General features: G+C 39.4%; 1 protein-coding gene across 1 annotated transcript in view; it reads right to left on the bottom strand.

The window, feature by feature from the left end:
* DEPDC1B (DEP domain containing 1B) overlaps positions 1–13,859 on the bottom strand; it is a 117,216-nt gene that overhangs the window by 48,170 nt on the left and 55,187 nt on the right. Inside the window, exons 6-7 of the mRNA XM_050794378.1 lie at positions 12,588–12,635; positions 8,829–8,969 (exon numbers count right to left, since the gene is read on the bottom strand). Coding sequence (XP_050650335.1) covers positions 8,829–8,969; positions 12,588–12,635 — 189 coding nt within the window. The remainder of the gene's footprint in view (positions 1–8,828; positions 8,970–12,587; positions 12,636–13,859) is intronic.

The raw sequence follows: 13,859 nt of genomic DNA, 5'->3' as shown, positions 1-13,859 counted from the left end.
TAGACCAATGGAACAGTACAGAGCCCTCAGAAATAATACCACACATCTACAACTGTCTGATCTTTGACAAACCTGACAAAAACAAAAAATGGGGAAAGGATTCCGTATTTAATAAATGGTGCTGGGAAAATTGGCTAGCCATAAGTAGAAAACTGAAACTGAATCCTTTCCTTAATCCCTATACGAAAATTAATTCAAGATGGATTAGAGACTTAAATGTTAGACCTAAAACCATAAAAACCCTCGAAGAAAACCTAGTAATACCATTCAGGACATAGGCATGGGCAAGGACTTCATGTCTAAAACACCAAAAGCAACGGCAACACAAGCCATAATTGGCAAATGGGATCTAATTAAACTAAAGAGCTTCTGCACAGCAAAAGAAACTACCATCAGAGTGAACAGGCAACCTACAGAATGGGAGAAAATTTTTGCAATCTACTCATCTGACAAAGGGCTAATATCCAGAACCTACAAAGAACTCAAACAAATTTATGAGAAAAAAACAAACAACCCCATCAAAAAGTGGGCAAAGGATATGAACAGACATTTCTCAAAAGAAGACATTCATACAGCCAACAGACACATGAAAAAATGCTCATCATCACTGGCCATCAGAGAAATGCAAATCAAAACCACAATGAGATACCATCTTACACCAGTTAGAATGGTGATCATTAAAAAGTCAGGAAACAACAGGTGCTGGAGAGGATGTAGAGCAATAGGAACACTTTTACACTGTTGGTGGGATTGTAAACTAGTTCAACCATTGTGGAAAACAGTATGGCGATTCCTCAAGGATCTAGAACTAGAAGTACCATATGACCCAGCCATCCCATTACTGGGGATATACCCAAAGGATTATAAATCATGCTGCTATAAAGACACATGCACACGTATATTTATTGCGGCACTATTCACAATAGCAAAGACTTGGAATCAACCCAAATGTCCATCGGTGACAGACTGGATTAAGAAAATGTGGCACATATACACCATGGAATACTATGCAGCCATAAAAAAGGATGAGTTCGTGTCCTTTGTAGGGACATGGATGCATCTGGAAACTGTCATTCTCAGCAAACTATCCAAGAACAGAAAACCAAACACCGCATGTTCTCCCTCATAGGTGAGAATTGAACAATGAGATCACTTGGACACGGGAAGGGGAACATCACACACCAGGGCCTATTATGTGGAGGGGGGAGGGGGGAGTGATGGCATTGGGAGTTATACCTGATGTAAAGGACGAGTTGATGGGTGCTGACAAGTTGATGGGTGCAGCACACCAACATGGCACATGTATACATATGTAACAAACCAGCACGTTGTGCACATGTACCCTAGAACTTAAAGTATAATAAAAAAAAAAAAAAAAAAAGACAATGGCAGCCTCAAGAATCAACGAATATGATTAGCCCCTGGACATCATCTATGAGGGCAGCTGTAAAGACGAAGACTTGTCAGCTGCTCCTGAGGATCTTCTCAGCAGAAATGAGGAAGATTTCTTCTCAGGGAAATGACATGTTCCCACATGTCATCAACTTCATGTGATCCAGAGTGGATTCTGGAGATGGGGAGGACTCTCCAGCTCCCTGCAAGGACCATGTGGAAACCAGATCTGAAAAGGAAGAAGGCACTAGCAATATATCAGCAACTGCCAGGGAAAGCAAGTGGATTCTGGAAAGGGTAAGTGATGAGAAGGACTCTCCAGGTTATTTCTCATCCTGGCAAGTCTCATTTGCATCATATGGGTCCTATTAGCACAGATATCTCCAAATCGGCCACTCTTCTATTACCCAGAATAAATCGCTCATTACAGGGCCTCCAATTATAGTTATTTTCTTCCTTGCCGTCTACTATAAAAGAGTCAATCAACAGGGGGCTCTAGGGTCTAACTGAAATTGTGGTCAATCTTATTCATAGGATCACAGAGTTCACCCAAAGAACAGAAAACTGGTTGGTGGCTGGTGGCTGTCCTAAGTTAATAAGTGGAGCACACTATCTGAACTTTGCCATTTTTGTAACCATCCTGGCTATCCTGGGAATCTCCCTGCTCACGAAACCTATTCCTGGTGTACACAATGTCAAAACTGTTCAACATGAATGATGTCCTGTGCTGATGAGGATGAAGAGACACCCTCACTCTCCAAAGCTGTTGGAAAGAACCTATCTAAAGGACCAGTGGAAAATTTTGTCTATTTTGTTGCTGTTGCATTAATTAACTATGAAACTGCGCCTGGGCACTGTGCCCTCTGCCTGAACCTGGGGCACCAGGGGCACTAAGAGGCCATCTGGCGGGGCAGCCCAGGCCACTCAGAGCACACGGGGACACAGCAATGGCAACACTTGGCTGAAGCACTCCATGCCCGTGTCCTGGAAGCCACTCCTCACCCCAAACTGGCTGCCAGGCATCATCCCACGTGCCAGGATCACTGATGCCACCACCATAGGCATGCTGGGGAAAGGCAGCTGCTGCGAACTGAGCAGCCAGCCAGGCCACCTGCCTTGGTTGTAGCCTGGACCCACTCAGCCCCAAATCCTGCAGCCTCCACCCACCTGGCGAGAGCGCCCCCTCTGCGAAGTTAAGCCCAGCGGCCACATATAACTTACCCAGAATATCCAGCTCCTGCCTAAGAGTCATGGGTGCATCTGGCCCCACAAGACCAAAGCTGGACAGCAGTGGCCACTCCCAACCTGGCCTCTGCCTTCTGCAGTGCCCAGCACGGGCCTTGCTTCAAGGGCCTATGGCCTCTAAAGCGCTCAGTGCCCAAGGCCTTGGACATTTGACCACCAGGGACCACTGGCAAACTAGCAGGGGTGCCTCTAGGCTGGGTCCCTGGTGCTCCTTTATATAAGCCAGCCTGGGGAATGGAGACCTCAACAGCTGCGGGGATAATGCAGCATCCAGGTCTGGGATTTTAGGTGAGTGTGGTGGTATTGGGGACAGAAGACTGGGGCAAGTCGCCAGTGCACTTCTGGAAGTGAAGAGAAGTCAGGGGAAATGTCTATCCCTGTCCTTGTCCTGAATAAGCCAGCAGAATAAGCCACAGGCCGGGGCATTCCTTTTAAAACCTGTATTATGCCCTCACCTAAGTACTACCACAATCATCATTTCCTTGAGTGCCTGCTATGTGCCAGCTGCTGTGCCAAGCTCTTTGTGTGTATCTGAACTTCACAAAGGCCTTATGGCGGTAGTTAATAGCATTATCCCATTTCACTTCTGAGGAATCTGAGGCTAGGGGATAAATAACTTGCCCACAGTGAGTGGAGAAGCCAGGACTGGAATCAACGTCTGTTTCTCTCTAGAGCCTGGACGGGACTCCTCACCCCTGAAGTTACTCTCCTGCCTTCTCTATGGTAGGTACTATTCAGTTAGTGTTCACACTTTACCAAGAGGAGCTGGCCCTGCTGCCTTCCTCACCTCTTCTTTCCTTCCTTACTCTGGTGACTTCCTCTGGCCAAGAAGAGGATCTGCAAGACTATCTGTCTACTCCATGTAAAATGACTGAATTCTTCTGGAGAAACTGTGAAACAGACTTGGGAAGCATACAAGAAAGCTATGCTGGAGGCTTGGAAAAAGAGTAGCTGTAGGCAAGTACTCCAACAGAAGCTCTGTCTTCACTGTGAGAACATGCCAGGGGTAGCCTGCTGGAGGGAGACATGTGGAGCAGAAGAACTGAGTCACCCCAGCCAACCTCCAGACCTGGGAGGCCCCTACCAACAGCCTGCAGTCCTGGGAGTGAGCCCAGCTGAGACCTGAAGAGCTGCCCAGGCTAAATCACCAGCCTGTAGATTTGTTAGCGGAAAGGAGAAATGATAAAGAAAGTGTTCTTGGAATTCATTTCTGGCAGAGTCTTGTGAGCTTTACTTTCATTTGTTAGTGAAATGCTTGACATTTTTCCTTCACATTATAAACATTACATGCAAATTACTCAGAATCCTAATTGAAAGTAATTTCCCATTAATGCAGGCTATAAAATACCATTTTATTTGAAACTATGCCTCAGAAATAGATAGTATAGGATGCCCCTTTACACTCACAAATTATACCCACAAATCCAGGAAGCACAATGTTGGGTGTGTGAGTCAGGGACTTAAAGCTACTACCGATGAAAATGTAAAAGAGGCACCTTTGGACAGGCATAGGCAAATGGCAGAGAGTGGCATGCAGTAGTGTTTGCAGCAGTGAAAAATCCAATTATGGGACACTAAACTTTAAAAGCCAACTTTTGCATAACTGCAATCTCTGGGTGACCAGCACCCTTCTAAGAATTTAATCTGCCTAGAGACCAAGCAATGGCCAAGAAGGAGGAAACAGAAGCACTGGCATGCATGGTCTGAATGAGGAAGCCAAAGAACTCACTGTCCTATCAGAGTTTTTTCCTTCCAAGTCAGATACATACAGCGAACCTCCTTTGTGACCACTTACTGTCCACACATTATCTGCAATCATGAATCTTGGAAATATATCATTCCCAATGCTCTTAAAAAATAAAAGTAAATAGGCCGGGTGCAGTAGCTCAAGCCTGTCATCTCAGCACTTTGGGAGGTCGAGGCAGCGGGATCACGAGGTCAGGAGATCGAGACCATCCCAGCTAACACGGTGAAACCCCATCTCTACTAAAAATACAAAATATTAGCCAGGCATGGTGGTGGGTGCCTGTAGTCCCAGCTACTCAGTAGGCTGAGGCAGGAGAATGGCATGAACCTGGGAGGTAGAGCTTGCAGTAAGCCGAGATTGCGCCACTGCACCCCATCCTGGGTGACAGAGTGAGACTCCATCTCAAAAAAATTAATTAATTAATTAATTAAATAAAAATAAATAAATAGCTTGTTTATTTAGTTATACCAGGTTATACCTAGGCATTTCACTAAATTTCCACCTTTAATGAATACCTAGCTCCACTTTATTCTGACAATCATGGTAGGCAGCAATCATTATGTTTTGAGGTAATTCAACATCCTTACCCCATCTGCATCTTTAAAAGCGCCAGCCAATAGAAAATTAGTTGGCCATGGTGGTGCATGCCTGTAATCCCAGCTACTTAGGAGGCTGAGGCAAAATAATCACTAGAACCCAGAAGGTGGAGGTTGTGGTGAGCCGAGATCGTGCCATTGCACTTCACCCTGGGCAACAAGAGTGAAACTCCATCTCTAGAGGAAAACAAAACGAAACAAAAAAAACTCCAGCCATAAGCCCTGGGCTCTGAGAGCAGATAGCACCATCAGCAAGAACTTTGGACTAACATGAGCAAGAGCTCTCTGCCTGGTCAAGCACACAAACTAAGCACTCTGAAAAAAAAAAAAAAAAACAAAGAATTGCTTTCCCTTAAGAATTACCATGGGATAGGGACCCTGACATAACTTGAAGAACATAAGGGCAGAGAGGTAATAAGGCAAAGATTTCACCGCTCCAGAGGGTCTCCTTAAAGGCACTAGACAAAAGAACCAATGAATGGAAATTCTAACCTTATGGATGCTTCTAGGTTAAAAATCACAACGGAAGATCTCAACCTATTGAGTTAAATGATCCAGTGCATAATCAATCTAGTGAATGTCTATGGCATTTTCTATATTTAACATTTAGGAGAAAGGGAACAGCAAAGAGCTATTATCTCAGTATTTCAGTCTCCTAACAAATAAACCAGGAGTTGCAAGCTCAACTGCCTACAGGAACAGACAAATGAAATAAATAAGTGAAGAGCATCAAGTGAACTTGGCTTCAGAGTCTGAGAAGCAATCAGGAATATTAAGAGATTTGGCAAACTGGAGTTCATGCCCCTTAAACACTTGCTGCTTCTAGTGGAAGCACTCACTATGCAGCTGCAGCAGTCTGTGCCACCAAAAATTCAAGCCCAGGGCTGTCAGATCTTCTAAATTTTTTTTAAAAGCCAGAAATATGAATTCTTATGTGAATCTCCTATTTCTTAAGGATTGGCAATTTAATTAAATTCTCTTTTTAAAAATACAAGTCAAATCAGATGTATTCATGGTGAATTTATGTGGGCCATATTTGGCCTACAGACGAACAGTGTGGGTTCTCAGATTATACAACCTACAAGTCAATCAATTTTCCACAACAGTCTACCCTGCTCCTGTGGCCTTTTCTGCTTCCTATCTGCCTCCGTCTTTTCCTCAATATGCCAAATTACAGCATGCTACACATCTCAACGGACTCTAGGTTGGGTGTGGAGTGTGAGTAAAGAATGCTACTCTATCTCAATCACCCCATTCAAGAGTCAGCTGAGCTCTGATCTCACTACAAGGAATTTCTATTTGGAAATGAAGATCAATTACAATGGAGTCATACTGGTAGGTCAGACAGCTGGGTCAAATTAAATAATTTTTTTTAATATAAGTAACAAATTCTCATCTCCAAAACTGCCAAGTCTTTTTTAAAGAACCTTTAGATGTCCTATCTCATGTATCAGTGATGACTAACTGCTCTCATACAGCTTTGCCACCAAGCCCAACCATGCCACAAGCAAAGGAAGAAACCTCAAAAGAAGTTCATTAACTAAGCTGAACATCACTTCCATTGAAAATGCTGTAGAATTTTTAGCTTCTACACAAAGTAGACTTATTATTTACTTTAATACTTTAATGACATCCTATTCCAATCAAAGTAAGTAAAAGGTTGAAAGGATGGGTCAACTCCACTGGGATCCAACCTACATATCTAGATATTTACCCTTTCCCATAGATTCTAACAGGATTGCTATGTTAGATAATCTCTGTTAAACATATAAACAAACTATGGTCTTCTGTATCTAGAAGACCTTCTTCTTCCTACTTCCTCTACGTAAGGATCTAAGAAAATAGTTTTCGATGTAGGATATCTCAAATATATTCACTTGAACAGGACTGGATTAGGCAAGGTTAATGAATTACCATCCACATGCATTCGTTTATTCATGCTGATACCTAAGGGCAATAAATTCCCCCAATCTGCCCATCCCATGCCACCCTAAAGCCTCTAAAGATGATACATTAGAGGGTAGCTGACTCTGATACCAATTTAGAAACAGCCAGCTTTCATTCCTAGTTGAGATCAAAATGAACAATTGTGATAAAATAAAGCAGTGACATCATAATTATAACTGATACTAACTGGAATTTGTTTTTGAAAAAGTTTCCAAAACAGATTTTACTACAGAACATTATAAAAACAGAAAAAGAGAATGAAATATAAGAAGTTATTTTTAATACAATCTTCAGAACTCTTATTTTAACAGTGACATAAAGGCAGTAAGTGGCTGGTATGGTTTGGATATGCATCCCTGCCCAAATCTCATGTTGAAAGCTAATCCCCAGCATTCGAGGTGGGGCATGGTGGAAGGTGATTGGATCATGAGGGCAATTTCTAATGGCTTAGCATTATCCCCCTTGGTGACGTTGTTGCAACTGTGAGTTCTCCCCAGATCTAGTTATTTTAAAGTGTGTAGCACCTCCCCTATCCCTTTTGATCCTGCTGCTGCCATGTAAGATGCCTGCTCTCATTTTGCCTTCTGCCATGAGTAAAAGCTCCCTGAGGACTCCCCAAAGGCAGACACTGCTTCTTGAACAGCCTGCAGAACCAATTAAACCTCTTTTCGTTACTCATTACCAAGTCTCAGGTATTTCTCTGCAGCAATGCAATTCCTAATACAGTGGCTGTAATAGGAATCTACCCAATTAGTCCATAAGCATATATTCATCATTAGGCATGACCCTCACAAGTCCATGGGCCCTCAATTCTCCTTAGTTGGAACAAAAATACCAAGAAGATCCAGTAGTCTCAAAACCCAGTAATAGGCCTAATCCTTTAATTTGTTCCAATATTGTTCTGTCGGAAAACACTGACTCTTTATTTACATGATTGATAATTGTTGTATTTTGTTATTATCAGGAAATCTACAAAAGCTTAAAATCCAAAGTATTTCTCATGAGATCAAGTAACTTATTCACACATTGCTGATACTTTGTTACAATACAAGGATAGCATCCATAGTTTCCAAAATGAAAGAAAGACATAGAGAAGGAAGAGGAGGAAGAGTAAGCAAGGAAAAAGAAGGGAAAGGGTAAGACGGTTAAACCCAACAACATTCAAAAACAAAAGTATGCTAATTCCTACAACTTTACCTAACAGAATATGATACCCACACAATAATTTGGTCCTTAAAGCTCCTTTGACAAGAAAACAATAATACTTAATGAACAATTACAAGAACAAGAAAATCTGATTTCCAAGAAGAAAGGAGTATCAGAACGAACTATAACAATAATGTTGCTTTCCTTTCTACCATGTTTCTTTCACAGTGTAAATTCTAAAGTATAAATCTATATGAGGAATAGCTACAAGTTTTAATGAATGATAAAGTCAATATATTTATTTTATATGTCTCAAATTACAAAGTCCTACAAAAATCTGTTTCTTTTATTAAAAAAAGTTAGATTTCTAAATGAAAATACACCTCCCACACTTGACTATTCATGAAGTCATAACCAGAATAATAGATTTAGCCAGCAATAGTAAATGTCAAACTTACATTCTCCTCTGCCAATAAAATTAATAGTCTTTTGAATAAAAATGACATACAACATATTATATTCTTTCTTAAGAAACAAAACCTACTGGTCCTTGCTTTGAGTTTCTTAATAGAGCTTAACCACTTTTTTTACTTCTTCATAGAGCAACAGAACAAGACTCTCGCTATGCCAAATACTCTATCAGTTTTTATTTTTAAAATGGTATGAGCTTTGGCTAATGGAAGTCTCAAGATAGTGAAAAATAAAACGATTCAATATCAGTGATGCATATATATGTTCATTCTATTCCAACTTACCCAGTACACTGACAAAAGCATCAAAAAGATGAAATGTAAGCAGAGGCTCTTTCAAGTGACCATAGTAATCAGCTATGGTTTTAAAGACATCTTTTTCAAATCCCAAGTACATAGGCTGCTTCAAATCAGAACAGTTGGGCCCTATTTTCAAAAAGAGAGTGAAAGAGAAATATTAATGGAGTAATTACCTCTAAGTATTATTCTCTGTGAATATGTGTGGCATGTACAGATATTCAGATATTTAACATATACAGAAAAGTTTTTATGGGGAAAATTGACATTAATTAAATAGGCATTCTACATTGACATTCATTAAATAGACATTTTATATTTTGCCTACACACATATGCTTTGTGTCTAAATTGAAATCTATTATAATACAATGAAGAAAATCACCCGCTTACTTCCATTTTAAAAGAAACCTGTCTTTTTAAAAAAATTCTTCTGAAAGGCATTTTTATGAAATGTAAACAATGATAATTTTCTTTGAAATACTCAACATTATCCTAGTCTTAATAAAGTTTACCAAGATAACAATTAGTTCACATTTGTAATAGACAAGTTATAAAGCAATTTTTAAAGCTTTTCATTATTTCATCATTGCTATATTATAAAATCCTACAGTCATAGAGTTGAGCAAAATAATCAATTTCTGCCTCTATTTCAGACTAATAAATATTTAAACTTAAATCCTTAAAAGGGGATTTTATATTTTGTCTTGATTCACTCTGATTATAAACGCTCTATTTGATCCCTGACCAACCATCAAAAGACAGTTTATCAAGCAAAGTCATACTGCAAAGTTGAAGCAACCACTGAAACCCTTAAACGGCCTGCTCCCAACCATACCCTACTCCAGCAACAAGCAAGGAAAACATCCACTTGTGTATGGCCCAAAGAGGAGCAAGAAATTTATCTACAGAGTTGGCAACAACTGCCCCACCAATCCATCCACAGACCACAGATTTACAATGCCAAGTTGAGAGATGAACTGGAGCTGCCTGCACCTTGAGGAAAATAGCAAGTGGTCCCATGAGGAACAGTGTAGCCAGCCTTCTCTATTTCCATTACAGCATGGAAGAAAGGACCACATCCGCATTGGCTAGTTCTGGCCCAGCAGAAGACTAAACAACTGTACCCAAATAGACCTCTATCCCCAGAGGAACAAAAGCAGCAGCCAAGATAAATTGAAAGGAAATTCTTCCTACAGAATCTCTGTAACTAAAGAAAGGGGATCAAGTTAAAAAGGGCAGTAAAGCATTCCAGGTCTTCACATTTTGAGGTCACCGTGACAAGATCAAATGGCTTTTTCATCGTCCTTAAAGACTCTCTTACCTTTCAATATTCTGTTCTCTTCTTATAAAATAATTTGATTGGCTAAAATAATGAATGTTGTGAAATATCTATGTGTGTGGTACCACATGAATCCAGCAGCAAAGGTAGTTGCCATTTTGCTTGCCTCGTCCTCTGACATATCCCAAGCTTAATCAATTAAAATAATTAGGTTGATATGTCTCAGCAAGCAATACACATTGCCTAGAATTACTCCCTGGCAGGATAAGTATGTGGTTCATTCTAAGCAGTTGTACCCCTTTGTGAACATCTCATCATCCTTCTTAGAAATATGCAAAAAAATTTTAAAGGTTTAAAAAAAAAAAAACAGTGCATAGTGAGCCCTATGAGAGGAAGCCATATTTTTATGACATTTTCTTTCTCAGTTATCTTGAACTTTAATAATAATAAATTTTTTTTTCATAAATGTTATTGCTGACGGATTCTGGAAAAGAAATGCTTTGACTTTTCTGTATCTATTTTTTATTGAATCCTGGACATGTGCAAAGAAGAAAAACACAGTTAACCTGGTTTTGCATTTATGTAACCAGCATTGAGGCTGGCCAACAATGAATGTATACAGGCCCATGTGCACACGGGTGTGACAATAAACACAGATGGGCCTGAAGAGAAAGAGGCGAGCAGCACACGAACAGAAAAGGAGGCAACAGGCCTTCAAAATACCATACAATCAGCCTATCCTTTCTGTTCCCTTTTAGATGACTGTAACGCGAATCTGGACTTATCAAGGACAGGACGGACAAGAAACAGGTCGTGACTTTGGTGGACTCAAAGTAGATTTTGAGGGTCAACAGTAATTTCAGAAAACATAGACTTTATAAAGTTACTCAAAAGGTTAATCTTGCCCTTTGGCCACCTTTATTTGTTTGACACATAAACATCTTTACAGATATGCCAACCACTCACAAAGCATTGTACTTGATACATGTAAGACAAGTTCCCTTTTCCCAGCACTTGCCACCTAGTATCATTCCACCTCACACACATGAAGATCATTAATAATTCACCCCTCACATCTTTGCTCTCCATTGATAAGAAATTAAGAGTTATTCTAAGCTTTCTGTAGAAGTTTTTTGGCTTTAGGTGCACATGTTGCTTGCAGGAAAATTATGTTCTTTACTACATTTCAGTCATCACTGAAAATTCAACATCATAAACATCTTACTATGTATTTTACAATATATTACAGGCTAAATTGGTTATACTAGCTTCCTATGTTCATTCCTAGCTGATCAACTTCTAAATCCTTGGTTTGCCAGTTCGGAAATGGGAAGTTTAACTTCCCATTTATACTTTCTATCTCATCATTTCCAACCCTAGACAAAGATGCAATTTAAATTTCATTTACTTCAAACGCCTGAGCAGGAAGAATAAAAAGTACTTCCCCTACTAAGACCATAGTACTCTGCAACTCAGAAGTTCCAAAATTTTAACCAAAAACCAATGAAAATTTTAATAATTAAACCCAGAGAAACTTAGGATTCACACAAACTAATGGTTACTATTCATATACAGAAGGATAGTATAGAATGAATAACACTCATTCAAAAGGCTATTCAAAATCATAGGATCATGTTCCATATATTACCACTAAGATTCCCCACATTAAGCTTAAGAGTTATTTTAGTTTCATTCTATAATCAAACAAAATTAATTCCAGCTAAACCCATATTTTAGGGTCTACTAACTCACGAATTTAAAGAGAATTTACACCTATATATGTAATGCTAGTCCTGTACAAAAGAAAGGAAAATAAACTACTACCTTGTGGTATCTGTGAGACTCAAAAGGCACTCCAGACCAAATATCACTATTATCAGTCAGCCAAAAGAACCGGAACTCTTTCCATCAAAATTACTTGTTTGGGTTAAGTCATTGATCATTAAAATCCCTTCTTTGGGTTAACCCGTCTGAAAATTCCCAGAAGAATGGTAGCGTTTCTGAGATACTATAACAACTAATGCCTTCACAGTACCTATGATATTCAATGCTCGAAATCACATGCCTATGAAATGGATTTCATATACCTATAAATATCCTCACAGGGACCACTGTGGTCCAGGCCCTGTCATCTAACATCCAAATTACTGGAATAGTCTTTCTCGTTTCTCTACATGCAGGTTCTTCTCCTTCCAAACCATCCTTCATCCTGTGATGAAGCAATTAGAACTAGTGTGGATGGATCTACTAGAAAGTACAAGTACTAAACCCCTTTAAAATTGTTCTAGAATTCAGTCCTTTCACTAAGTCACAAATTTATCACTAAAAGCACAGTAGTCCCAAAATAATTAACTGCCAGTCTCACAGGTGTCAAATCAATGTTCAGGCCATTGAGCAGAAATTTTTTCTAATTTAGGGCACTAATTTCTGTTAATTTCACAAAACTGTCAGATAATTAGTACTTACAATTTGCCAAACACTTCATAGCTGACAGCACCCAATGAGGAAGTTCTTCTGAAGGAAAAATAAAAAGAAGAAAATTTTAATTCAATTCCATATAACTCAAGAAATCATATACATACTTGGTATCATAAGAATGCATTACCTGCACAAGTAATGTGAACCATATCTGCTAATCACAAATCACCAATTTATGTAATTAGAACATTTAAAAGATGGAAATCTTTCCTTGGCAGCAGTAACAACATGTGCTTACATAAATCATGCCTACAGATTTCTCTAAGGACACAATGCACCTTTTAAAGCTACAGTAAAATATATATATACACACACACACACACACACACAGTTTGCTCCAAACAAACCAAAAGAGAAACCAATTATTTTAAGAATTAAAAGAAGAAAAAGAAAAGAAAAAATATTAGTCATCAAACACATTTGTGAAACGAGTTCACCAAACACCACCAGCCCCACAAAAAGGGTAATTCTGTAGGTGCAATATAAGTATCATTTTACATGTTTCCATTTTCAAAATGCTTTAGGCCAAGAAAGTTCCACTTACATATTAATGTTAGGCTATTAGTATTAGGACAACCTTTAAATAACAGTAACCTAACATTGCTACAAAAAAATCCCAGCTGAACCATTTGGTACAGAATCTCTTCCCTCCAGGCCCTGCCACAGACATCTGATGAGATGGATTAGCACTCGGGCTGCCACTTCACCTTCTCTATTTCTGTAAAACTGCAAAGACACTTGATGAATTGTGTTAGATCTAACGAACCTTGTAGATGCTCTCTTCTTTCTTAAGATCTTACTTAATAAAATGAAAGATGATTGATCATCTAACTGATAACTAAAAGTATTAATTTGTTACACTCAGAGAATGTGGAGGAATTTTAGACGCATTTCAAAGGCTGCACTCTCCCCCTCCTTCTATGGAACTTAATTTTGTATGTTGATATTAACTTCACAACTCATAAAGTCACCACAAATTTATTCTCATTGTTCTCCATTCCTTATATAGTGACTATAAACGGAGAAGTGTTTCAGGTCTGAAGATAGGTTCTGCAGGTTCTGCTCCTGTCAGCAAACATGGCCTAGAAAAATCTCTTCCCCTCTCACCACTGCTCAAGCTATTCTGCTATATTCTGTCTGCTTCCCAGGAGCCTCCCGCCCTAAATTTAATCATATTTCTAAAAAGTCAAAAAATATTATGCCATCTTCTCACATCCAAAGATCATCAAGTTCCAGCCAATTCCCAGCATCGAGGGTTTG

Source organism: Macaca thibetana, chromosome 6 (assembly GCF_024542745.1).
Source record: "Macaca thibetana thibetana isolate TM-01 chromosome 6, ASM2454274v1, whole genome shotgun sequence".
Classification (NCBI taxonomy): Eukaryota; Metazoa; Chordata; class Mammalia; order Primates; family Cercopithecidae; genus Macaca; species Macaca thibetana.
Note: the sequence above shows the minus strand (reverse complement) of the source record. Positions and strands in the feature narration are given on the sequence as shown.